The sequence below is a fragment of the Eleutherodactylus coqui genome, chromosome 1 (genome assembly GCF_035609145.1).
Source record: "Eleutherodactylus coqui strain aEleCoq1 chromosome 1, aEleCoq1.hap1, whole genome shotgun sequence".
In the NCBI taxonomy this organism is placed as follows: domain Eukaryota; kingdom Metazoa; phylum Chordata; class Amphibia; order Anura; family Eleutherodactylidae; genus Eleutherodactylus; species Eleutherodactylus coqui.
This window is the reverse complement of record NC_089837.1, coordinates 222,519,621-222,547,552: the sequence shown is the minus strand read 5'-3', so window position 1 is coordinate 222,547,552 and position 27,932 is coordinate 222,519,621. Positions and strand designations below refer to the sequence as shown.

The window sequence follows — 27,932 nt, the reverse complement described above, 5'->3', positions numbered from 1 at the left end:
AATAAAAAATATATATATACTCACCTGGTGCCGGCAGACGGAGTTCAGCGCGGCAAGCTGCAGTTCTCCTGAACTGCTCTGAACAGCTGTGAGTAGTATTCAGCAGCCGGGGATTTAAAATCATGAATTCATGAATGGGTGTGAGTGAGGGCTGGCCTCTGATTGGTCAGGCTGTGACCAATCAGAGGCATCTTATTCAGCAGGCGGGGATTTTAAATCCCCGGCTGCTGAATACTACTCACAGCTGTTCAGAGCAGTTCAGGAGAACTGCAGCCCGCCGCGCTGAACTCCGTCTGCCTGCACCAGGTGAGTATATATATATTTTTTATTTTTACACATTTCTGGATGAATTGCAGGGAAGGGCTTATATATTTAACCCCTTTCCGACAATTCATCCCGCGATCGCCGGCAGCCCATTGCATTCAGTGGAGTCGGCTGTATTGACGGCTCCATTGAATTCAATGGGCTAACATCGTTCTTCTCTGCCACAGCTGTTACAGCTGTGGCAGAGGAGAACGATCGTTATGCTGACAGTGCGGGGGGGGGGGGGGGTCTCACTCTTGCCGCTATTGTGGCTTAATAGTGGGACCTGTGAATTTGAGATGCAGCCCAACATGTAGCCCCTCGCCTGCCCTATCAGTTGCTGTGTCGTTCCCATCATTTTCTTGAATTGCAAAGATTTTCACACATGAAAACCTTAGCGAGCATCGGCGAAATACAAAAATGTTCCGGTCGCCCATTGACTTCAATGGGGTTCGTTATTCGAAACGAACACCCGAACATCGCGGGAAGTTCGTTTCGAATAACGCGAACCCGAACATTTTGGTGTTCGCTCATCTTTAATCCTCACCTTTACACATTAACTCCATCCATAGTGCCCCAGGCTGTAGTAGTGTAGCCATTGTGCACTAAAACAATAGTAGTGCCCCTATTATGCCCCATACAGTAATAGTGTCCCCATTGTGCCACCATATAATAGTAGCATCTCCATACAGTAGTAGTGATCCCCATACAGTAATAGTGCTGCTATAGTGCCTCATATAGTAATAGTGCCCCCATAAAGAAATAGTGGTCTCCATATTGCTCCCATACAGTTATAGTGGACCCAATAGTACCCCAATAGCATAATAGTGGCTACAATGTAGTATAACTGTCTCTCATATTGCCCCATACAATAACAGTGGCCCCCATAGTGTCTCTAGTAGTATTCCCAGTGGTACCCTTCTAAGTAATAGTACTTCTATATAGTAATATTAGCCCCTGTAGTGTTCCCATAGAATAATAGTGGTCTTCATAGCTCTCTTATAGAGTAATAGTGGTCCCAATAGTACCCCCATAGAGTAATAGTGGCCTTAATAGTGCCCCATAGCATAATAGTGATCCTCATAATGTCCCTAAATATTAAAAGTGGTCCCATTGTGGCAATTAAAATTAAAACGAATATACTCACCAAAACATTGATTGTAGCTTAGTACAGGTGGCGAAATGCAGTAATGTAATTAGTAATTAATGCAGAAATCCAAGTAATCCCAAATGGTTCCCTTACTACTTATGCTGCTGTTTCACTTGCTTGTCATCAGGTGGTGAGGGCTTTTCTACATTTTGTTCTGAGGCCCTATAAATTATAGTTACGCCCCTGGTCAAGCCTACAGGTGTATAAGAGCAGATAGTTCAAAGGCTGAGCAAATGAAAATGTATATTCCAGATTTTTTCATGTGCAACACCCCAGAGGGGTACCCTGGACACATGACACACAGGAAGAGCTGGGAGGGTTAAGTATTGGCTTGTCACAGCGGCACTTACCAGGCTCTGGTCCCGGAAGGATGACACGCAGCCAAGGCCAGAGCAGGATTACAGGCCACCTTCGACACCCCTAGGATAGGGAATGCCAATAAATAGGATGATGGGGGCAGTAGTTATCAAGGGTGACATCACCGTTCCCACACACCGGTATGCTACACGGCAGAGGATAAACACAGTCACTGGTGTATAGTACCTCAGTTCCCCAGGAACAGTTAGGGCCCGGTATAAACTTTGCTTAATATAACTTTGGCAAACAATTATTTACAGCAATTCTGGTACAGTTCTTTTCAGTGCAGGTAGAACAGAGCTCAGAGATCAGGGAGGATACACAGGATGAAACTAGTCCTATAGTCTGCGTTATCTGTACAGAACCGCTCCTGCACGGGGAGCACTCCAAAGGAGGAAAGGGGACAGGTGGGTCACTCCACAAATACTCTGGCAGTATTTAATTATTTTACAGATTAGCACCCCGCATGGGAGACGCATATGTGTGACTTAGTAGCGTATTTCTACATGGTGATCCTAGCTTTCGATGACCGCATAAGCAAGGCTTGTATGTCTGAATTAGTACCTCTGCACTGGGTCTCTCTACACAGAATCACTCACAAGTGCTCTCTGTTTTCAGGCTTTGGGCTAACTCCATTCACATCCACACTGCAGTTGCTACAGGATATCTCTCCTTCTCCTCCATCTTCACCACAAGGAAGCTTAAGGTGCTTCCACGTGGCTCTGTATTAGAACTCTCTGAAGATGGAACTCCTCTGAACACAGATTGAATACCCTTTTCCCGCTCTCAAGAACTCCTATTTAGTTAACCTCTCAAGCACCACAGCTGTGCAAAACACACACTGGATATGACAGGATAAGCTTTGCACAGTGCATCTACATAAGATGAACTTTATGGCATTTATGGAGGGGACCAGGATGGTGTTCTGGGCCACTACATATGCACATGGCATAATGTCTATTAGTGTTATATATACATGTATAAAAAATGAAGAAGGATCAGTCACCAAATAATATATTGCTCTATGTTTGTGTTATCATAAGGCTTAGACTTTTCTAAGCATTGACAGACAAGGAAAGCTTAAGGCAGTGTACACATGGCAAAAACTGATGTGGATTTAACATGAAGCCTAAACAAATTGCATGCAGATTAAACAACAAATCAGTGGAAGATCCATGTCCAATTCATTTGAATGGGAATCATGGATTCAAAAAAAAAAGTATGGACAAGTCATTGCTTGGTGCAGATTCCACGTAGAGAGATCCACATCATGGTGCAGATCTGCAGCACAAATCCACGGCCCAGCCTTGTATTTCAGCAACTGATTATATGGTAGATCAGTGTTGGATTTTCCCATGTGAGCACGTCCTGTGTTTTTATGAATTCAAATAATAACTGTATTTCATTGAGTAAGGGCCGGCACCCAGTTGCTTTTTTTTAACGCTGCGATATCGCTGCGTTTTTTTCACGCAAATGTCAATGGTATTGTCTAATGTTAAAAACACATCGCTAGATTGTGTTTTGTGATTTTTGTGAGATGCGTTTTTAACATTAGACAATACCATTGACATTTGCGTGAAAAAAATGCAGCGATATCGCAGCGTTAAAAAAACGCAAGTGGGTAAGAGCCCTGAGTTGAAAAAAGAAATCCACTTGAAGAGTATTGTAAACATTGTAATGTCTGCTGCTGGTTAGTGGCTTCGGGTTTATTGATGCCTGTTTTATGTTTTGTTTTCTTCTCACAAGTTTCATGAATATTAGTCAATGACTGAGCATTCAAGCATTTCTGTGTTCCAGTGGCTTGGCTAGTGCAGAGTGAAATCTTTCCTGCTGGGATTAAAGGTCGGGCCTTTGCAATAACCAGTAGCATGAACTGGGGCATGAATCTTCTCATCTCGTTGACATTTCTTACACTAACGGGTGAGGATGAACGTTACAAATTTTATGTTTAATTAATTTAAGAAATTGCAAGTGGTGTCTTTAGCAACTAATTACATTAAAATGCTCAGAATTCTTGTTGCTATGGGTGATGGCATTAGTTTGTCATATACAATGTGTTACATGTAAGCATGATTGAAATGATGTCCGAGTGCTGCTGATGCGAGTTGCACTCAAGAATCGCAGGTGCAACTTTTTTTTTTTTTTCAAATCAATTTATATTCAAAGTTTTATCATACAAGACAAATAAAGTATCCAAAGCACATCGTATTTTCACTGCATACAAGGCCACAGGCCGCCGCTTAGATTAAATGGCAAACTCAGGTTAAAGAGTGTCTAATTACGTACACTTGGAGACGGGAAGAACTTATTCGGTCCAGTTATCCGCTTACCCTGCAACCAATCATAAGGCGGAGGCAGTGAAAAAAGCAACAAATAAACAAATAAAATAGAAGTCTTTATTGAACGACTATATCACTTTTAAAACATCCGTGTGTATGTACCCTAACTCTGCATCATGTTATAATCACAGTTGTTTTAGTGGAAGGCAAACTAGGCAATTGCCCAGGGATCCTGTTTTTAGGGGAACCCCAGGAATAAACTAAAATCACTCAGTATTATTTACCGCTGGTATTTTATTTATTTTTTTTGCCCATTCCTATAGCGCATACTTATCCTGCAGCTCTGTATGTCTCTATTGGGGCTCACAGTCTAAGATCACCTATTACTTTTTTGCAGTATAAGGGCGAGCACCCACTGGTGTTTTTTTACCTGCGTTTTGCGTTTTGCGTTTTTCCTGCACAGGCATAGAGATAACATTTGTTCCTGTCCACTGGCGTTCTTTTTGCGTTGCGTTTGCGTTTTTAACATAGGAACTGTCAGTTGCATATGTGTCCTTATTTTTCTCCTAATGCACCCATGAAAGTCAATGGAAATTAATGGAAAAGCCGCGAAAACGCCTCGAAAAACGCCGCGAAAAACGCGCGGAAAAATCGTGGGAAACGCGGCGAAAACGCTGACGCCAGTGGGTGGGCGCCCTTAGGCTGAAGTCAGACAGGCGTGTTTTTGCGCACCTATGTGCATGAAAAAATGTGCTGCTCGGATAAGCTGAAAACGCATAAACGTACAAAGTTTCATATGCGCAGTGCATGAAACTTTGCCTGTTCCCTGTAGTAGCTGCTCCACAAAGATCCCCTCATCACTGAACACTGTGACAGCACTGTCACAGTTTTCAGTGATGAGGGGACTCCCCGCGGGGATGAAAGAATCCCTGCCACAGCTGTCACAGCTGTAATCTTCTCCCATTGCTTTCAATGGGACAGGCGCTGTTGCCACCCCATTGAAAGCAATGGGATGAAGGCAACCCCCACAGGGATTTTTGGGGAAGGGCTTGAAATATAAGCCCTACCCCCAAAAAAAGCCCTAGCTGCATGAAAAAATAATTTTTAAAAAATCACCTAAAAGCACTGTCCGGCTCCAGCGCTTGTTCTCTCCCAGGCACTGTTCTTCATTTCTTCTGGTTGAAGATTGAAAAATTTCCACCTTCTGGAAGCGCTGAATGGCTGTGATTGGTCAATCAGCTAATCAGATTTTTTAATCACTGTCCTCGGTGCTCATGTGCCGTATATACAGGACCGGATATATAAACCATGGGGCCCTGAGCAAACTATTTACTTAAAATTAGTACATAAAAGGCTGCTAACCTAACTTAGTATAGTAGACACACTTTGCAGAGGGGAATGATTTTCAGTCTTTTATTTAACAAAAACTTTGTGTGTTTCCGAAATTGCAAAATCTGAAAATTTCAGAGAAGCCTATCTGATACAAAATGTCCGATGACAGTGACATCATTGTAAGAAAGTTCAGTTTAACTTTGGTTAATGATGTTCTTAATCTGGTGTTGATGAGTTTCCTTTTTGAAAAGGATCACTCTGCAGTGCAATTCATAACCATCGTGGAAATAAATCTTGTTATTTGTATAGCGCCAACTTATTCCACAGCACTTTCAGGTAATTTATTTATTTTTCCCCACCATGCTGGGTACTCATATTACAGACCAGGATGGAAGGCCTTGAGCCAGCTACTTGAACCATGTGGGGATTAAACTTGCAACCTTCAAATCGTGAGTGAGAGCTTAGGACTGCATTTCTGCTGCCTTAACACTCTGCGCCACACGTGTAGATTATCAGGGCAAATTCCATATTGATAAAGGTATCCTTTACATTTCTATCAGGTAGTAGTAATAATTCGTAACAGGTGTTAGGGCTATAGTCTAAAGAAAGAACTTTTGCAAACTCGGCAAACTGAATCAGCTCATCTTCCAAGTAATTCTCGAGATGGTCGGGATAATCACTCACCAGCTTCTTGGTTTGGAGTAAATCTCTTCAGGAGTAAGGACGTCTGGTTCACCAAGAAATTCGAATCATGAGCAAATTAACTTGGAAACAGAAAGTCGCCGTTGAAGTGAAGCTAAGAACTGATCGATGACTTGTAGGGAGGAGTTTATGCAGAAATTATCAGCAGCGGAGATGTCAAGCGCAGAAGCGCTGACGCAATTCAGGAGTCGTAAACGAACATTCACTTTACGCTGGCGTGGTTGCTGATACTCATTTGTACTGGACAACTGGGTTCCCTTATGTTTATAGTCAGCGAAGGAGTTTCGATTTGATTGCACAACAGATTGCAAAGATTGTAGAGCAGCGATGACAGTCTTCAAATCTAAGTGTGGGTTTTGTAGGCACAAATTTGTTTTGTTGGAAGCTTGAAGAATGTCATTCCAGAATGTGACATATATTCCAGTCTCCAACATAGACACCTGATCATACAGGCCGCTTGCGGTGCAATGGACTTCAGCTTTTTCTTCTGGATTTTCAGTGATGCGTTTCAGATAATCTGCAATAGCTGCGTACCCGTGCACAAGAGCTTTTGTGGCATCAGCCTGGCAAGACCATCACATTGTGGAAACTGATTTCCTTTCCCTGCACGTTTCATGGCCGACTTAATATTTTAAACCAATGATCTAAAGTACTGAAGAATTTTATAGCGCTTTTTAAAAAAGCTGAAAAATCAGACAGCTGCTGGACAGCACTCAGCTGCTTCTTTTCCCATAAGATTTAAGCTGTGGCACAAGGTACCCAGATTGGCTTGAGATTTTCTGCTCTAATCTTGGCTTGAAGACCATTGAATGTCCAACTCATGGCTGCTGCATTGTCATATGACTGACCTCGAAAGTCTTTAATATCTAGTCCGTGTTCATTAAGAAATTTTACCAATCCTTATAGCATTTCCTCCGCCGAGTGATCTTGATTTGGTAGAAATTGTATAAATCGTTCTATTGGCACTAGAGATGAGCGAACGTACTCGGTAAGGACGATTTCGCAATCGAGCACCGCGATTTTCGAGTACTTCACTACTCGGGTGAAAAATACTCGGGTGCGCTGTGGGGCGGGGGGTTGCAGAGGGGAGTGGGGGGTAGCAGCGGGGAACAGGGGGGAACCCTCTCTCTCTCCCTCTCCCCCCACTCCCCGCTGCAACCCCCCGCTCACCCACAGCGCACCCGAGTACTTTTCACCCGAGTAGTGAAGTACTCGAAAATCGCGGTGCTCGATTGCGAAATCGCCCTTACCGAGTACGTTCGCTCATCTCTAATTGGCACCCCGCTCTCCATGTATCGAAATACGCATGATAACTGGTCAATGTGCCCTTCATCAGATGATGAATCAAGCGATGTGGAGCAATGCTTTGAATCTTTGATGCCTAAGACGTTCCTGCAATACCCTGTCTCCCATAATTTTGACGAGTTTGTCACAGATAGTTGACGATAAATAGTTGGTGTGTCCGGAACCTCTATTTGTGCAAACATAAAATTTCATCAGATTCTGCTAGAAGTTCTAATATTCCAAGATAGTCCATTTCCATTTGAAGGGGATCTGACTTTTTCATCTCTGCCCCGGAGTGCCGAACCATGTTCGCATAGTAGTGTAATTACAATGCCACGATAGATTCCACGCAAACGATTTGTCGCATGCTTCCAATGGCAGAATCCATCACCATTAAGCAGTACACAACACCAGTTGCCAGTGAAAAACATAACCAAAAAAGCCTACAAAATAAGTATGATATATCGAGCAGCACCAGACCAAACGTGGGGAGGTACAATATGTGGGAAAAGAATGCCAAGCCAACCAGGGGGTTGTGAACCAACAACCCCAAAGTTCACAAAGATATAAAGAGAAGTGGCAACAGAAATGGTGTAAAAAAAAATTTTAATAAAAAAAATCCTTTACTGTTCCATAATCAGGCGTATAGGCAACATTTCGACCTGTAAGGTCTTTTTCAAGCCACTATCTGACAGAACAGGACATGATCTCCACGTTCGGTTTCGGCCTAGTCATCAGTCTCTTCTTCATCCACTTTATTCTGCTGTTTACCAGTTTCATCTTCCAGGCGCACCTCATTTAAAGTTTCCTTGTTGCCTGAGAATTTCTGGATCCTTTTCCTTTTCTCCAGTTGACTGTGGACTTAATCTGAAGTACGCTGGAGTAAAATGTGCCAAATTTATTAAGATGCATATGGATATGGTATAACCTCTGCTGCCCATGATCTAGTAAATTAAATGCACACCACCTGTGAGCTGGCGTAGATTTGTCCCAAGCCCATATGCTTAACTCCACCTGCTTTTTTTGTGGAGTGGTGAGAACAATATAAAATAAAATAGTATGACTACTTATGAGGGCTACTCTAAGAGGTCCATGGTCTTCACCATTTAACCCTTTTTAGGGATTTGGCATTCGCTAAAAGGAACCTCCAGGTTGTTTTCCTTGGAATAGCCTCAGTTCAGTGGCAGTGAAGCCAAACAGACTAAAAGACACCAAAGCGTGGTACCAAAGGGACAAGCAATGACGTAGCCAGTATGGAAAGGGATATGTGGCAAGCTATCATACAACCAAAAATCACTCTGTAGCCCTGTGACCTCGCACTACTATTGAACTTAATGGAGTCGCAGTGTAGTCACAATTTGCCATGATCAGTCAAGACAAACTGCAACTCCATTGAGCTCAAGAGCAGTGCAAGGTTGCAGGGCTACAGAATGATATTTGGTCACACAACACATTTCACTGCCAAATTCGCTGTATAGACCTAGACTTAAAGAGGCTGAGGTCAGGACAGGAGGAGTTTATGTAACATGGAGAATCAGACTAGAAGTCAGGGCAGGCACCAATCAGGCAAGACTTAGAAAACAGGTCAAGTTTAGGACAGGCAAAAATTGGGAAAATTAGTCAGGCAGAAAGTCAAAACGAAAGATCGAACAGGATACAGGTATACCTACAGAGAATCACTAGAAACCTATTGCTCAGGCACCTTCCTGTGGGGGAGGATGCCGTAAACGTCCCAGAAAGCTTCTGGATTGGCTGGGAATTGGAAAGCTGAATGAGTGCATTGGTCCTTTAAGAGGCCAGCCATGCATTGATGCATGTGCTATGGGTCTAGGTAGTGGCAGGAGGTATGATGCAGCATTAACCACTCAACAGACTAGGACACTGGTGATAGCGGCCAGTAGCAGAGGACAGTATATGGGGCACCACTTGTTGTGATCTTTGGCCGTGTCACTGACCAGTTGGACCAATTTTACAGATGATGAAATTAGTCTGAATTGGCCATTTAAGAGCCTTTTGCTCAAGGTGATTATTAAACAAAAAATTGTTAGAGCGAGTAAGTTTCCAATCATTGTCCAGTGTAAACATGTGCGGTGAGCAAATTATCAGCGATAAGAAATTCATTTGTCATTGATCTCATGTTTTATGATGCCCTATAAATTATCATTTGTCGGCAGTGCAGCCACCTATGTAAACAGGCATCTATAAACATTAGTAATGGAATCAGAAGGTGGGGAGGAAAGGCAAGCAAATGTAGCAACAAAAATATGATTATTGTTACAGATAAATGCTAGTATTGTGAAAATTAATAACTTGCTTACTCTATGTTGTTGATCCACACTCATTTTACCAATGTATCTTACCATGTAATGCTAGTTTTGCACAAGCGTATTACTGACACATTTATGCAATCAGCACTCAAGCAGACAATTGGTTTCCATTCAGTTCTGTAGTACTTGATGCGCTCATCCATCTTTAGAAGTGAAGGGACCGGTGGTCACACAAACCCACCACCACTCCATTTACATGGGGAAATTGGGGTGCTCAGGAATCAGGATCACTAGCTGTCCTAGCATTCGGACCCCAATGATCACACATTCATCTGCTACTCTATGACTGTAAGGTCGAACTACAGTATGTTCATGATTCAAGAATATTTTAATTAGGACTTATTTTTTTTATTTTAGATGCATTGTAGCAGTAAAAATGGATGTGCACATAGTCTTTAGTATGTTTTCACAATTAAGCCAAGAGGTTTAAAGAGAGGCATACCATATCACCACATTTATTACTCACACCCATTATACAGTACATCTATTACACACTTTTTCATTGCTTAATTCTGATGGTCATTGCTTAATAATACTTTAAGCCATCTGCACACATTTCACAGCTTATGAAATTGAAGGTTGGTTCTGCCATCTATTACGTTCTGAAATGCACACAGTGGTATTGATCAATGCAAAATCTGCAACATGGCCCAACAAGTATAATGCTTTATTTACAGTGACATGCTAAAGTCATGGGACAGCAGTATGTAAATTGATTATGAAGTAGTGTCACCCCAGGTGATGGCTTGGGAATGCCTACACCTATATAAGTTATGTCTTGTAAATGAGGTTGAACATTGGCCAGTGTGCTCAAGGAAAGGCAAAGTCATTGGTGTTTGAACGAGGCATAATAGGGTGTGTCAGATGGATTGGACATTCCATTTTCAAAGTTGTCCGGGCATTTAACATTCCTCGAAGCACAGTGTGGAAGTATGCCATTAAAAGCATTACCACCCACAGTGGATAACCCAGTGGCTGCCAACTGGTGCTTAATGATCACAACTGCCGGTGTCTGGCTAGAATTGTCAAACAGATGTGCAACTCTGGCAGGAATTATATCCACATCCAGTGCAGGAGGCCATACATGAATATTCTGCAGGTCAATGAAGGGCTCTTTAGATTTCATGGAATATGGGAGCAGAAAGCTCACAAGAGCGCCTCTGTTAATACCAGGACACTGGACGCAGCACCTCACCTGGGCTTGTGAGGTTGCTGCCTGGACCCTAGAGGACTGGCAACCTAGTGTAGTCCAATGAGTCATGGTACCAATTGTTTCATGTTGATGGAAGGTTTTATGGTACAGACCCCATGTAGCCAAGAACTCAAGTTGTCAACAAGGCACTGTGCAGTCTGATGGTGGTTCCATACTGGAGTGGAGTGTGTTCTCTTGGCATGGATTGAGTCCACTGGTTCATGTAAACACATCATTGACTAGTGCTTGCTACATTTGGTGACAATTTGAAGCCCTTCATTGACTTCATGTATTTCCACAATGACGGGATATTCCAGTAGGTTAATGCCATTGGCCCTATGTTTTCCAAAGTTGGTTCTGGAGAGTTTCTATGAATAGTGTGGCCTGCATGTGCACTCAATATGACCGTAATCAAGCATTTATGGGATGTGGTGGAAAGCTCCCTTCACACCAAGATCCTGCTACAAATACAATGGTGCAGTGGGTGGCTGTCCAGGCAGCATGGCTCAACATCCCTTCAGGATCTGAGTCATCAATGCCATTTTGGTCTTTGGCATTATCACTCCTGGCAGCTCCGCAGCATGGGGATATTACATGTTACACTGTCCCTGTGTACAGTCTCCACTACTATTTCTGAAGACCTTTCTGTGCTGCCACTTCCTCTCACTTAATCTGAAATCTGAGCTGAATCACAGTTCCCAGATGGCTGCTGGACCTTCCTCACTATGTCACATGGAGCTACACAGCCAATCAGAGCTCTCTCTGGAAAATTCTCCATATAGTCCAATTGCTCCAGTCATTTGTATCAGTAATAGCCTTGTGTTGACTCCTGTGGCTAAAGCTGATATTGTAGTCTGCATTATTGTAACTCAGTCCCAGATGCCACAGAATGGCTGATAGAGGCAGTGGATGGGACCTCGCTCCAGAGCTCAGTACATGGCGTCAGAGCTACCGTAATCCATAAGAGGGGAGCAGGGCACTGCTAACCCCTCTTAAAGTTACGCGATATTAGTTCCTGTCTTAAGACTTTTAGCATATCAGCGTATATCACTGGTCTCATCATATAGGGAAGAGAGATCTTATGGGCCCCCTAAGGTATGAGGGCCCAGGTGTATCTGAATCCTCTGCACCCATTATAGTAACACTCCTGAATGGAAACACTATCTGCTATGAGGCCACTTCCACAGGGCCAAGAAGATTGCATGAGATTTGTGCATTGGGATATGCAGAAATCTTGCACGAATATGAACCCAATTCTTTTAACCCCTTAAGGACAAGGTTGTTTTGTACCTTAAGGACCACACACATTTTAGGGATTTTACCCATAAGGCGGTTTTACTGCTCTATTTTTTTTCCTTTAGCTATCAAAAGTATTTTTGCTGCGTTTTTTTTCTGTGACATATAGGATTATGTTTTTAATATCTTTTTCACTGACTTTTTTTCCGTTTTTTAGTTTTATTGGGGGTAAAAAGCTAAAAAAATGATTTTTTTTTAACATTTATAGTTTTTTTAAAAATTATTTTTATATTTACACTAAAATAAAGTATGGGAATGGGTTCCTCTATTTGTTTTGGTCATTTTGATATATAGTATGTATGGTTTTGGTTTACAGGGCACATACGGCGACGGTTTTGGTTGGCGTCTGCTTTGTGTTATTCTCTTTCTTATGTATGTATTGTTGTTTTATTCTGTTATTTTATTTTACTTATTTATGTAATTGTGTTTTTTACTATCTGTGTCCCCCATCACGTCATGTAAGACCTCTGGGGGACATTCACTTTTTTTTTTATTTGACACTTTCCCACTGTAGCTGGGGTGTCCATAGGAGCCTCAGTTACAGGGGAAAGCAACCCCTGTAGTGACATTAGTCACCTGCAGAGCTGCCAGGGTCTAGTCTGACCCTCCAGCTCTGCAGTAGCAGGGAACCCCGGTGGTCACATGACCCCCCCCCCCCTCCCCCGGGCACTGTATATCGGGGAAGCAGAACGCAGAAAGGGTTAAAAACCCCTCCTGCCTTCTGCTTCGGGTTATCAGCTGTCACTAACAGCTGAAAACCCATTCCTGCCTCTGATTGATTGCAGAGCAGGAGACTTAAAGCACCGCCGTAATTTTACTATCGGCGGTGCTCTAAGCCCAGGACCAGCCGCCGTAAATTTACTGTGGCTGATCCTAAACGGGGCTGGTCCTTAAATGGGGTCATATACATGAGTGTTTTTTTTCCTGCATCGCGGTGCTGGAAAAATCACTGGCATGTCCTATGTTTTGGTGTTCGACCATTGTTTTTAATGGGGCCAGAAAACACATTGCACGGCATGTGAGATACACGCGAGTGCGTTATGAGGTTTCCATTGAAAACAATGGTAAACACTTGCCAATCCTCCGGCTTGTGAAACAAAAACACTTCTCATCAGCGGGAGAAATCACACGTTTCAAAGAGCGATATTGGGCCAAGTTTCACGGCCTAACACAGTGCTCGCTCATGTCAAATTAGCCTTCGAGTATAGATTGTATTAGCCTAACAGAAAGTTAAAGTGATATAAATAACATATTAACTTCATTCTGCAGGACAGTATGATTATGACAATAGCAAATTTATATATTTTTCTTAACTTTTTACTATTTTTGCACACATAAAACACACTTTTAAAAAATAAAAATAATTTTTGTGTGCTGCTATAAGACCCATAAGATTTATATTTTTCCTTCGATGAAACTGTATAAGGACTTGTGTAATGAGCGGTAGCTTTTATTGGTACCATTTTGGGGCATTTATGATTTTTTGATTACTTTTTATTCCGTTTTTTAATGAAACGGGTACACAAAAATTAAAGGGGTTGTCCCGCGGCAGCAAGTGGGTCTATACACTTCTGTATGGCCATATTAATGCACTTTGTAATGTACATTGTGCATTAATTATGAGCCATACAGAAGTTATCAAAAGTTTTTTACTTACCTGCTCCGTTGCTGGCGTCCTCGTCTCCATGGTGCCGACTAATTTTCGGCCTCTAATGGCCAAATTAGCCGCGCTTGCGCAGTCCGGGTCTTCTGCTGTCTTCAATGGGGCCGCTCGTGCAGAATGCCGACTCCGTGTAGCTCCGCCCCGTCACGTGCCGATTCCAGCCAATCAGGAGGCTGGAATCGGCAATGGACCGCACAGAAGCCCTGCGGTCCACAAAGATAGAGGATCCCGGCGGCCATCTTCAGCAGGTGAGTATGAAGACGCCGGACCGCCGGGATTCGGGTAAGTACTACCCGGTTTGTTTTTTTAACCCCTGCATCGGGGTTGTCTCGCGCCGAACGGGGGGGGGGGGGGGTTAAAAAAAAACAAAAAACTGTTTCGGCGCGGGACAACCCCTTTAACAATTCAGGCATAGTGATTTAAGTTTTAATATTTTTGCAGCGTAAAAAAGGTGAGTAAGATGAATTTTATAATTTGGTTTATTACGAAAAATACAAAATCTGTTGTGTTTTTTTATTTTGCGATTTTTTAATTTTAACTTTTGTCATAATAGGGCTTTTTTTTAGCTTTTTTGTTAAAAAAAATTATTGATCTTTGTAAAATATTTTTTAGTTGTGGGGGCGCTGATGGGGTGATAGTGTGACATAAGCAGCAACCTCTCTGTCTTACTGCTTGGATGCCACATATTTTTCACACTTAGGCCTGTTTCACACGGGCTACAAAATCTCGCTACAAAACATCGCTCATGTGAAAGAACCCATTGGAAACCAGGGGCTTCATGTTGTAGCGATGATTTTGTAGCGAGATTTTGTAGTCCGTGTGGATGCAGCTATGCTATAGTCGGCTGTATACGCCTATCCCTTGTCACTGCTCTGATCTGTTTTGTAGATTCATAGCTACAAGTAAGAGCAATTTAGCACTGAAAATATATTAGAATTAGAAATAATTTGATTCCCTTTAAAGGGGTTGCACAAAATCTGCAAAACCTTTATTAATTTCACTCATTTATATAGTACATAAATACTCCACAGTCAGAGGATTGTCATCATTTATGACTCCTGCACTGAGCAAGGGGTGAACCAGATGACCCTAGAGGTCCCTTCCAACTCTACCATTTTATGGTTCTAGGCGTAACTTTCTGGGCCCCGATGCAAAATCTGTAACAGGGCTTCCAATTATAATGCTTTATTCGTAGTACTGGGCTTCCTTTATGGAGAACAGAGGTCTTATGGGCCCCCTAAGGCTTCAGGTTACAACTGCATCCCCTATAGTTACACGCCTGTAAGAGCTGTACACAGATTGTCATCAATTATACTGGGGAACATTGCTTAGAACTAGAGTTGAGCAAACATACTCTGCCGAGCTTGATGCTCGTTTGGGTATTAGCGTACTCGATGGTGCTCGTTACTCGAATGAGCATCAAGCCGTGTTCAACCCCACCCCAGTTTATGGCCCCTCCCCGCCGTGACGCAGCGCGCGTCAATGGCATATTTTTTTTGTCTGGCAGGCAGGGGAGAGAGAGAGAGAGCGAGAGAGAGAGAGAGAGGAACCTGCAAAAAAAAAAAAAAAGCTCGGCACCCGACATCCCACATACAAGAATGCTCAAGTCTCCCATTGTAGTTACTGGGGTTCGTTACTCGAGTAGAGCTCTCGAATTTTACGAAAAGCTTGACTCGAATAACGCAGACCCGAGCATTTGGGTGCTCGCTCATCTCTACTTAGAACCTTTCATATCTCTCCATGGGTGATGTGTAGTATTGTAGCTCAGTTCCACTGCACTTTAATCAAAAGTGATAGCTAGCAACAGTGCCTTTTACTTTATTTTCTTGAAATTAAGTTTTTGTGCTGAAAAATCCCTCTAAAGTGTTAGCCGCTAGGAGTCTCACTTCCTTCTAACTTGCTATCCACTTCCTATTGTCATGTGAAATCTGTCTCTACCATCGTGTTGTTTCTTGAAAATAAGACCAACCCCGATAATAAGCCGTATCCTGATTTTTTAGGGGGGAGAGGTGGGAGTTAAAATATAAGCCCTACCTCAAAAATAAGCCCTAGCTACACTACATGAAAAAATAAAGCAAAACTCACCTAGCAGGCGCCATCCGGGTCCCTCCTGCTGCTATCACCTGCTGATAACGGGGTTTGTAAACCCTGCCTCCAGCAAACGATTGCTCTGATTAGTCAATCAAGCCCTGCGGCTCAGCCAATCAGAGCTAGAGCTCAATGAACCAATTACAGTATCGCGTTGAATGGCTGTGATTGGTTTATCGAGTGCCAGCTCTGATTGGCTGAGCAGTGGCGCTCGAGAACCATACGGAGCAATCACTTGCTGGAGGCTGGGTTTTCAAACCCTGTTACCAGCAAGAAATGCTGTGTCGGTGCTAAGGACTGCATGGAAGCCTAGCGGAATGCTCGAGACCAGCGGGAGGGACCCAGACGGCGCTTGCTAGGTAAGTATAAGACACCCCCTGAAAATAAGACCCGGTGCCTCCTTTGGGGCAAAAATTAAGAAATGGTCTTATTTTCAGGGAATACAATGAGGTGTATAACATCTGCGTGGCGCTTTGCTTGCTACTCTCTTATACTGTCAAAGAGGTTTCTGCAGAGATGAGGGTCAGGAGAGTGAGGCTTTGGTTGCTACTGTCTCATACAGCCCATTAAAGTCTATGCAGAGGTGGGGGAGGAGGAGGAAGGAACTGTTCAAGGCTGACTGAGGCAGAAACTCACATGGCTGCAGGATCCATTAAGTGTTTTGTTTTACCTCAATGCTGAATTCACAACTGTGAGGCCCAATGTGCACTTGCGCACGTGGATTCCACTGCTGAATCTCGCAGCGGAATCCAGCTGTGCCCGTGGAAATTGGGAGAAAATAAGGGTTATCTTACCTCTCTGGCTCTCCTTTGCACCAGCCGGATCTTCTTTCGTTAGCACGGCGGATGCGTCTGGACGTGTCAGCAACGTGCCGGACGCATGCACAGTGTATTTTTTATTTTACCTTCCTGCTTTCCCGCGGACCTGCGGCACAGCCAAAATGACAGCTGTGGCTGTTCCACGGATTTGACGGCTTCCATTGACTTCAATGGAAGCTGTCCCGTAGAATCTGCGGCCAAAATGGAGCATACTGCAATTTTCCCCCGCAGTGTGTGATCCACTTGCCAGGAGAAAATGGCATCCGCATGCTTTTAAATCATTTGCAGATGCTAATGCATCCCTATGGGCGGCTTTGATTTGCGGATCTCCGGCGTGAGTTCCGCAAATCAAAGCCACAAGTGGACATTGGACCTGATGCAGTGTAATGTCCTCCATGCAGAATCTCTTCTTCTCTGCTTGTACTGTGTAGGGGAGACATTATAACAGTTAGCCTCCACTCACCATCTCAGGAAACACAACACTTTTCTTTCCAGTGTAAAAGACTGACAACGATGGAAACTATGTTAGATGGAGACTAAAAAGGTCTCTCCTATGGTGCCATGCAAGTTCTGTCCTGGGTTCCATCCCCATGCAGTTTTCTACATGAAGTCAGGACAGAACCTGCACTGGCGTCTTAAAAACGTAATCTGAAAAGAGCCTTAGCCCGAAAGTCTATACTAGTCCTTGATAAAATATTGGACAGTAATGTAAACATATTCTGCAAAACATCAACAAAACGGTCATGTCCACGGGCTTAAAATCCGCAGCATTTCTCCCGCACGCGGATCCGCGCGCCCATAGGGATGCAGTGGACACCCGCAGGTAGTTAAATACCTGTGGGTGTCATTTTTCCCGTCAGGCGCGGATCCGCATGCGGGAAAAAAAATGGACATGCTCCATTCTCGTGCGGGTCTCCCATGGGGACGGCTCCTGCAGGCTTCTATTGAAGCCTATGGAAGCCGTCCGGATCCGCGGGAGACCGTTACCAGAATTAAACTCACCTGCTCCGGACGATGCGGTTCTTCCCTTCTTCGCGGCCGGATCTTCTTTCTTCAGCCCGGCAGATGTGCTCAGGGCCGAAGAAAGAAGATCAGACCGCGAAGGAAGGAAGATCTGAATCGTCCGGAGCAGGTGAGTTTATTCTGATTTTTAGGCCTCATGTCCGCGGAGCAGGAGGGACCCGCTGCGGATTCTACATGAGGCCTAACAATGAGCTCTATTTCCCTGAACATTACAAATTAGACCTTGCTGAGTCATTTTGTCAATTAGTATTGGGACATGGACCATGTCTGCAGGTTATGTATTGGAAACTAGTGTTTCACCCAGGAGTATTTGCTTATGGTGCTATATTGTTCACAGGTAACATTTCTGTATCGAATGTAGGTTTACACAATATGAAAATGTAACAAAGAACATAATGTTCTTATATACTGCTTAGAAGCAATATAAACATAGAAACTTAGCATGTTAGGCCAAAAAACACATATGTCCATCTAGTTCAGCCTACAACACCCTCCTAAATGTGAATCTAGAAGAAGGCAAAAAAAACCACAATGAGGTAAAGCCAATTTTAAGGGAAATAAATTCCTTCTGACTCCAAGTCTGGCAATCGGAATAATACCTGGAGCAACAACACTTCTGAAGTAATCAGGGACTATAACATGTATTATTACACTCAAGAAAGTGTCTAGACCCCACTTATACTCTTTTATCAAATTTGCCATCACCACGTCCTCAGGCAGAGAGTTCCATCGTCTCACTGCTCTTACAGTAAAGAAGCAACTCCTATGTTAGTGTAGAAACCTTCTTTCCTCTATACGTAGAGGAGGCCTCCTTGTTACAGTCCTGAGTATAAATAGATGATGGGAGAGATCTCTGTATTGACCCCTGATATATTTATAAATAGTTATTAGGTCTTCTCAGCTGTCTTTTTTTCTAAAGTGAATAACCCCAATTTTGAAAAGCTCTCTGGGTATTGTAGTCCACCTATTCCATTTATTACTTTAATTTCCTGCTTTTGAACCTACTTAAGCTCTGATATGTCCTTCTTGAGTACCGGTGTCCAAAACTGTACACAATGTTCCATGTGTGGCCTGACCAGTGACTTGTAAAGAGATTATTTGCAACCCGTTTAAATTGTGTTGCCATCTAATTGGTTTTATATTAAACGGATTTTCCTGGCAAATACTATTGATGACCTATCCTCAGAAAAGCTTATCAAGAGTTGATTGGCAGGGATCCTTCTCTCGGGGGTGCCAGATGTCATCATCGGGGTCAGAGCAGAAAGTTTAATAGGTGGCTTTGTTCCCAACCCCAATGCGGAGCTGTGAGTGTAATAGGTGGCTTCGCTCCCATTGATTTCACTCTGACTCCTATGACGATGTCCTGCCCCTCTGCACCAACACGGAGCGGGCGATCAGCTGATCTCCCTGAATCAACTAGTGATCGTCTATCCATAAGACAGGTCATCACTTTTAAAAGCCTGGAAAACCCCTTTAAGTTTTCTTTCGTAGTGTTAATGATTAATCATCTATAAACAATATTACAGATTTGGCAGTACATTAATTTCTCTTTTTTTTGTTTTTAATGTGAACAGAGACTTTTGGCCTTCCATGGATGATTTTTATTTATGCTGTTATGAGTATCGCGTCTCTGCTGTTTGTTATAATGTTTGTTCCAAATACAAAAGGAAGGCAGTTGGAGGAGATTTCAATGGAATTAGCTAACAGGTAAATTTGTTTGTCTTCTGTTTAGAAATGATATTACATGAACATCTTGAAATACATATAACATTTGAATCAGTCTTATATCTGCAGGACACATTCCATAGGTTTTAGAAATTCCTATAAAGTGACTATATCCTTATATCAGATGATGTTATGTCTCCTTGTTTGCATGACTCTCACATAAAATGTAACATTTATGTCTATTAATCAGGCCATGGTTACATTGAACATAATCATTGCTTTTTGCACGGTGCTTTGTGATACAATGGGCCTTCTTTTTCAAAATTGTCTTATAAAAAGTCTGACTTAGTTGCCCTCAACATCCCATAGTGCTACATGCTGCACTATTCTTGCCATCAAAAGTGACCGAAAATCACAGTGGAACCCTCGAAGGAGGCTGAGCAAATTATTACTGGCATCAGTTATTAAGTTTAAAACTAATCTTGTTGCCCTTAGCAATTAATTAAAGTTCTCAAATAATATTTAAAAAAATGATAGCAGCATTGTGATTGGTCACTTTGTGTAACAAGATCAGTTTTTCTATTAAACAGCCTTGAGCGCTGTTAGGGAGATTCATAAGTTGCTAAGCAATGTTTATAGTCTCGCGACATCTCTTTCCCTCACTGTTACAAGACTATGAACGTCCCTGCTGGCTGAAGCACGGGTAAGAGAGAGAAGCACCAATGAGAGAGAGAGAGAAGTGCCGGAGGGAGAGAGAGAAGTTCTGGAGAGAGAGAGACAGAAAGAGAAACATACTCACACACAGAGAAGCGACATGGGGAAAGAGTGAAAGAGTCACACCATGCTAGAGGGAGAGAGAAGCGGCTTGGAGAGACAGGGAGACAGAAGTGGCATGAAGAGGGGGAGAGAGAAGCAGCATGGAGAGAGAGGGAGAGAGAAGTGGTATGGAGAGAGGGGAGGGAGAAGTGGCATGGAGAGAGGGGAGGGAGAAGTGGCATGGAGAGAGGGGAGGGAGAAGTGGCATGGAGAGAGGGGAGGGAGAGAGAATCGGCATGGAGAGAGAAGGAAAGAGAAGCAGCTTGAAGAGAGAGGGAGAGAGAAGTGGCATGGAGAGAGAGGGAGAGAAAAGTGGCATGGTGAGAGAGGGAGAGAGAAGCAACATTGAGAGAGAGGGAGATAGAAGCAGCATGGATAGAGAGGGAGAGAGAAGCAGCATGGAGACGGGAAAGGGAGAGAGAATTGACATGGAGAGAGACTGGGTAGAGGGAGAGAGAATAGCATGGAGAGGGGGAGGGAGAGAGAAGCCGCATGGAGAGAGAGGGATAGTAATGCGGCATGGATAGAGAGAGAGAAGCAGCATGGAGAGAGAGGGAGAGAGAGAAGTGGCATGGAGAGAGGGAGGGGGAAGAGGAAGAGAAAAGCGTCATGGAGAGGGAGAGAGAGGGATAGAGAAGAGAGGGTATGAGAAGGGGAGATTCACAACAACCATCTTTCTAAACATTTTATGTTCGCATAGCAAACATTGGGCCAATCTAGTAAATTTTAAAAAATCAGACACGTGTCCATTTATTTTAAAGGAAACTGGAAATGAAGTCTTTAATTTTTATCGAATATCATGGAATTTACTGAGAGTTGGCATCTGTGGGCCTAATATGCAATACACCAATGCAAGATACCTTTACATGGTATGACTGTTGAGTGCACAAGTGCCGAACAATTGTTTCAGGAGCTATCGCTCCTGTGCTTTTACATAGAAGTGATAGTCTGTCAGATAATGAAGGCGGAGCAGCCGGACATCTCTTCTGGCCACCCAACTCTATTCATAGTAAACAGGAGTCATTTGAAAATTGAGCGACTCCTGTCTACACTGAGCGAGAAGCCGCTCAGCACTTGTTCCATTCCAGTGAGCTGTAAAATAATGACTAGCGACAAATGAGCAACTTCTCACTTAGTGTCCTGCCGGGGCCATGTGTACCCGGGCCAACAGTCGCCTGTAATAGCTTGTTTGAGCCAAACCTCCAAATCTGACTATCTCTATTTTTCTCTACTTTCGCTCCAACTGAGACTCTTTCATAAATGGCTCGTATAATAACAAATTCCCTGTTGTAAAATGACAACATTGGGTTTAATATATTAATATATAATATTTCTACTAAAAGGGAGAGTTTGAGGTAGATTTCTACTTACTCCTCTCAAAGCTGGCTCTGACTCCATGAGTCTGCAACCACAGCATTTCATGCTCCTTTGGGAATCTCTTGGTGTTAATTGTTGTCAAAAGAATGTTCCATTGGCTGATGATTTTCCCTGCAGCAGCAAACTGAAGCATTACACAGTGTCAGCTGGAATCAGTGACTGTATAATATGTACAGTTGATATAAAAAGTCTACACACCCCTGTTTAAATGCCATGTTAAGAAATCGACAATGATGAATCATTTCCTATTTTTTCCACCTTCATTGTAACCCGTTATCTGTACAATTCAATGGCAAAACAAACTGAAGTCTTTTATAGTGGAAAAGGAAAAATAACAAAACTAAAATAATGTCGTTGCACAACTAACAAGATAATTGGTCCGGGAGGCTGCCAAGAGGCCTACAGCAATATTAGAGGAGTTGCAAGAATTTCTGACAAGTACTGGTTGTGTAGTGCATGTGACAACCATCTTCCGTATTTATATGTCTGGGCTGTTGGGTAGGGTGACAAGATGGAAGACTTTTCTAACAAAAAAAATATCAAGGCCTAGCTATGTTTTACCAAAACCTACATAAAGTCTGCCGAAAGTAGACCAAGGAGGAACGTTTTGGCCATAATTCCAAAAGGTACGTTTGATGCAAAGCCAACACTGTGCAACACCAAAAGAACACCATACCCTCAGTGAAGCATGGTGGAGGCAGCATTATGCTTTATTCAAGGTGAAAGGAATTATGACCTTTCCAAATATCAGTCCATTTTGGCACAAACCCTTCCGGCTTCTGCTTAAAAGCTGAAGATGAAGAGAAATTTCACCTTTCAGCATGACAATAACCAAAAGTATACCTCCAAATCAACTAAAGAATGACTTCTGCAAAAGATTGAAGTTTTGGAATGGCCCAGCCACAGCCCATACCTGAATCCCATTGAAGATCTGCAGGTGACTTGAAGAGGGCGCTACACATGAGATGCCCTCACAATCTGATAGATTTGGAGCACTTTTGCAAAGATAAGTGGGAAAAGATTGCCAAGTCACGATGTGCCAAGCTGATAGACATCTATCCAAAAAGACTGAATACTGTCATAAACATCAATAAAGTATTAGCTTTAGAGTGTGCGTATTTATGTAACCACTTTTTTTCACCATCTTAACAGATTTCAGCTTGCTTTTCAATGGATAATAGGTCACATTAAAGACGGAAATAAATAAGGGGTGTGTAGACATTTTAAATCCGCTGTACAGACTATAGATACACCACAGTCAGATATGCATTTGGTATTGCTTCTCCACTATATAGATAGGTATCTACCGTGATACGTCTAGGGGAGATAAGGCTGGAAATGTTTAGTATTCCACTATATGCACTGCAAAACAGAGGCAGATTTCTCAATACTATTGCATTTTAATGATATTTTAAAAGAGAGGAAAAAAGCCTGAAAAAAAGTTGATAATTTATTCTCCTGTCTAAAGACTTACTATTCTTTTCAGCTGTATCTAAATTATCTTGTAGAGTAAGTTTTAAACTTGGCGCCCAACAACTCCTTTAATCAACTATGGCTGGTTTTCACATGTGTGTTCGAACCTTCTACATGCAGCGCTTTTTCTTCTGGCTGAAAGCCAGGTGGCTAAGGGGAAAGCGAAAGGACCCCATTAAATGATGCTGTTGGGTTCCGTCATAAAACTGAGCTGCTTGGCCAGGGGATTCCCCTCTTCTGCTTACCGAATGGAGCAGAAAACCGGTACCCCCAAGTGCAGGTGTGAAACCACCCTAACAATCATTTAAAGATATCTAAATCTTATAACTGCAGAACAGCTTCAATATACTTGTTGTAGTTTAATAGCTCTTCTGATCCATGGTGAATTAGGCAATCCAATCATTATTCTTGCTCAAACACTTAGGTGTTGCTCAATGTTTATAGAAGTAGTAGACAGCAGATTTGTGTTTTGTCATTGCAAATTCCCATAGTATGCTACTATTGTATTGCTGTTGTTTTGCACCTTGTGCTAACCATGCAAAAATTGGCACTGACCTGTAGGCTTCCCACAGTAATGAATCACTCTTATTTAATTAATGTCAGTCAGGTAATTTTACAACCAGTCAGGTCACAGTCAAACATAAATCTATCAAAGGGGTGAAGTACAAGTCTTGTTCTCAATAACAAGGCAGTAATGCTCAGACATAAACAGTCAACTCCATGTTAAATAATTACATTGTGATGATTGACATTGCTGAGATACTCTTAAATTATGTCAGATAAATTAACTATATACTGAAAGTTTGATAAAGTAAATGAAGTTCATTTTTAGAAAAGTGACTCTCCTGTCCTTCAGTGACTTGGCAGTCTCTCCATCCCAAGTTTCACAGAACCTTGCAGTAAAACGTTTGACAAATATGGTCCTGAAAGGTTTAAAGGGCATTGGTTTATTTACTCTCCATGGATTAAAACTCAGTCATATGTTTTGAAAAACTGCACATGTCCATAACTTTTACAACTTTTGGAGACATTATGTGGATGAAGGAAAGTGAGAGAAGTAAATCTACAAGCATTGTTTATTGATATTGATCTAGAGGAAGGCAACAATAAAGAAAAGAAAATATTAAATAAACTAATTTAAAAAAAATGTGATTGAAACCAAGGCATCTTGTAGATATGATACCTTTTAATGTCTAACAAAAATACATGATGTTATAGCGAGCTTTCCATGTCTGTGCCTTGTAATAAGTATGTGTGTATATGCATGCCTCTTCGAGTCTATTCATTTAGCCTGAGGAAGAACCCTGCGTAGGTTTGAAAGCTCACTATAACATCATGTATTTTTGTTAGCCATTAAAAGGTATCATATCTACAAGATTACTTGGTTTCTCGCTCTGAGAACAATCACATTTTTCTCTGCTGGCTAACAGAGTGCCAAACTTTTTTCATTAAAATAATACGGCACGAGCCAATCTGACCTGAAAAAAAAATCCTTCCTCGCCCCAAGTGGCAATTAGTCTGGATTCACATTCATACAAGTATACTGTATGTCAGCATAAGTATTTATATTGTTTTTAAAAAATGGTCTAAGCCTTTCATAAAGCCATCAACTTTTTCTGCTAAAATCAGATTCTGAGGTAGATTATTCCATAATTTCACAGCTAATATGGTAAAGAAGCCATGATATAGTAACATGCAGACAGGAGAGTACACAGAAATCACAGGCCTCCATAGCAAATGGGCCCCCTCCCTCCTCCAACTAAGGGCTTATTTAGACGACCGTATATCGGCTCAGTTTTTATGCCGAGCCGATTTACGGTGTCCTTGTCTGCAGGGGGGGAGGATGGAAGAGCCACGAGCAGGAACTGAGCTCCCGCCCCCTCTCCGCCCCTTGCCACTATTTGCAATAGGAGGGGGCGAAACGGGGGCAGAGTTAAGTCCTGGCACTTAGCTCCGGCCCCGTCCCACCCCTCCCATTGCAAATAGTGGCAAGGGGCGGAGAAGGGGCAGGAGCTCAGTTCCTGCTCCTGGCTCTTCCATCGTCCCCCCCCCTGCAGACAAGGACACCGTATATCGCCTCGGCGTGAAAACCCAGCCGATATACAGTCGTCTAAATAAGCCCTTAGGCTGGTTTCACATGGTCTACAAAATCGCACAATTTTGTAGCAATGCGACATCACTACAAAACGCATGTATGTGAAGCCCATTCTTTTCTATGGGTTCTTTCAGGCTACAAAACATCTCTCATGGGCCTGGAACTGTATAGAACTGTGGGTCACTTCCCCACAACAAGTCTAAAGTTCTAAAAGGATCTGACATTTACTACATAGAGACAATACCAGAGCCAAGCTTGTTACATAGATATGATCTCAGAACTAAGCTTACTACAAAGATACGGTACTACAACTAAACTTACGTTTCCCTCTGTAAGAATTAGGCTATGCCTAAAAGGCAATTTTTACCCATGACAGGGGTTGTGTGACCAAAGATTGCTGAGTAGCCCTATGAACTCACACTCATTAGCAAGTTACCTCGGCCCACATATCACAAAAAGAGTTCAACCTAGGTGGATTATTTTTGTGACCCGCAGGTAAGGGTAACTTATCGATCACACCAAGTACCCAATAATTTAATTGGGCTCACAGAGCTAAATAGTGATTTTTGGTTGCACGACCTCTGTTACAGCCAAAAGTCACCATGTAGCCCTAAACTAATATGTCCACTACCAGTGTAAAAGCAACAAGACGAACATCATTCGGATGACATAAAATTGTGTCCCATTTTTGTACTTTATGGACATATTAACCCCTTCACCTAAAAGGACTTACATGTATCCAGGGTGTAAATAGAGCAGGATTGGGAGATGTCTTTGACAGCTGACACCCACCTGCAACAATTGCAATCAAAGCTCACACTGAACTTGGCTGTTAACCATTTAAAGGAGTTTTAAAAGGGACATGAAAAAAGTTTTATTCCGGGTCTAAGATGAAGAAAGTTTTAATACTTGCCTATCCCGGCGGCTCCCCACTGTTCCTTCCTGGTTCTGTCTGGCAGACAATGGGGCTGCAGCGCTGGGCGAGATGCAGCCAGGATAGTTAAGTGTTCAATTTTTATTTATTTTAAACCTTTTAAGCTTATTTTTAAATCCCAAAAAATCCTTTAACATATACCTTTTTTGTCTGAATATAATAGCATAATAGAATGCTTTATTCTGTACAGCGTTTCAAAATAAAACAGGGGTATAATAGGCATCTCTGTCTCGGGTTTTTGTTGCCTGTGGTTCAGGCAGCATGGACCTGGTGAGAGAATCCCTTTAAGGACAACAAAATACAAATAATGTAATAGAAAAATGTTAACAGTGCATACCCAATGTTGTGTAAGTGGTAAACCACTAGTTTAGACCATTGTACTTCCCTACTGTACCTCCAGCAATGAATGTATTGTATTGAATCTTTGCAATATTAATTGTCCAATTATTTTCCAGGAGTTATGTGTGCCGTTCGTTCTGCTCCAGGAGTAGAAGTAGACAGAAGTTGGTGCCAATGGAACTTTCTCAGAGCACTGCTTAGAGGTCAATACTGTGTGATAAATGAGAAGTTTAGATTTCTTTTCTCTGAAGCATCTGCAATATTTGCTAGAGTGTAAATAATTGCACATTTAGATTTATTACTGTATGTAAAGCTGCTGTTAAAAATGGCAATGACATAATGAAATCCATAACTATAAAAGATAGTGTTTGTGTCACTTGACTGGCAACTCCTTCTGTAAATACTATGTAGGTCAGTCCAGAAGACGAAATGACATATTTTTGAATAATCATAAAACATTACATTTGGCATAGTGTGCTATCCGTGTTAATCTACAGGCAGCACATTGCCCTATTACATGCATGTCAATGTGCTCTGTCGAAATCGAACAGCACGAGGACTGGTGTCCATGTCTTTTTCAATGCAAGTTGCACCTGAGATTCTTGAGCGCAATTCACACCCACAGATATACTGGATTGCATGTGCACATTGCCAATAGCAGTAAACTTTACACTATGGCTAAGCAATGGCTAGTTCTCCCTAAATTGCACAATTATTTCTCCTTCCATGCTACATAATGATTTCCAATAATATTGTTGACATGATTGCACAATGATTCATACAATTATTTCTAGTACTGTTATCTACCAAATGCTGCTAGTATAATGAATAGTATTTATAATTAGTGTATATTACTTATTGATTCATCATTGCATTAAATTATAGCATAATAATTGTCCGCAAGAAATCTAAAGCAATGTTGGATTTTTACAATAAAAAATGTCAAAAAGTTTTATATTTTATGGTATGGTTGGCATACTTTGCTCATTATACGTCGATGAGGAGAGCAAAAACCGAACTGTTATATCCATTGTAGCTCCTGGAAAAAAAGAAGTTTTATGTCAGTGTGAATAAAGCCTAAATAGGTCTCTGACTACTCCTATCAATTTATTCTTTTAGACAGTTGTCATTAATAATATGCCCTTTGAATTCAATAAATTAGACAAACTGGTTAGATAGATAGATAGATAGATAGATAGATAGATAGATAGATAGATATGAGATAGATAGATAGATATGAGATAGATAGATAGATAGATAGATAGATATGGGATAGATAGATATGAGATAGATAGATATGAGATAGATAGATAGATAGATATGAGATAGATAGATAGATATGAGGTAGATAGATAGATAGATATGAGATAGATAGATATGAGATAGATAGATAGATAGATATGACATAGGTAGATATGA

The 27,932-nt window shown here is 42.0% G+C and overlaps 1 protein-coding gene across 2 annotated transcripts in view; it reads left to right on the top strand.

The window, feature by feature from the left end:
* Positions 1-27,576, top strand: part of SLC2A12 (solute carrier family 2 member 12) — a 70,621-nt gene extending 43,045 nt beyond the window's left edge. Inside the window, exons 3-5 of one of the 2 annotated variants that reach the window (XM_066605753.1) lie at positions 3,608-3,730; positions 19,389-19,521; positions 26,630-27,576. In XM_066605753.1, coding sequence (XP_066461850.1) covers positions 3,608-3,730; positions 19,389-19,521; positions 26,630-26,714 — 341 coding nt within the window. In that variant the 3' untranslated portion in view covers positions 26,715-27,576. The remainder of the gene's footprint in view (positions 1-3,607; positions 3,731-19,388; positions 19,522-26,629) is intronic. The other variant, XM_066605761.1, reaches the window with a different exon arrangement.
* Positions 27,577-27,932: the final 356 nt, after the last annotated feature.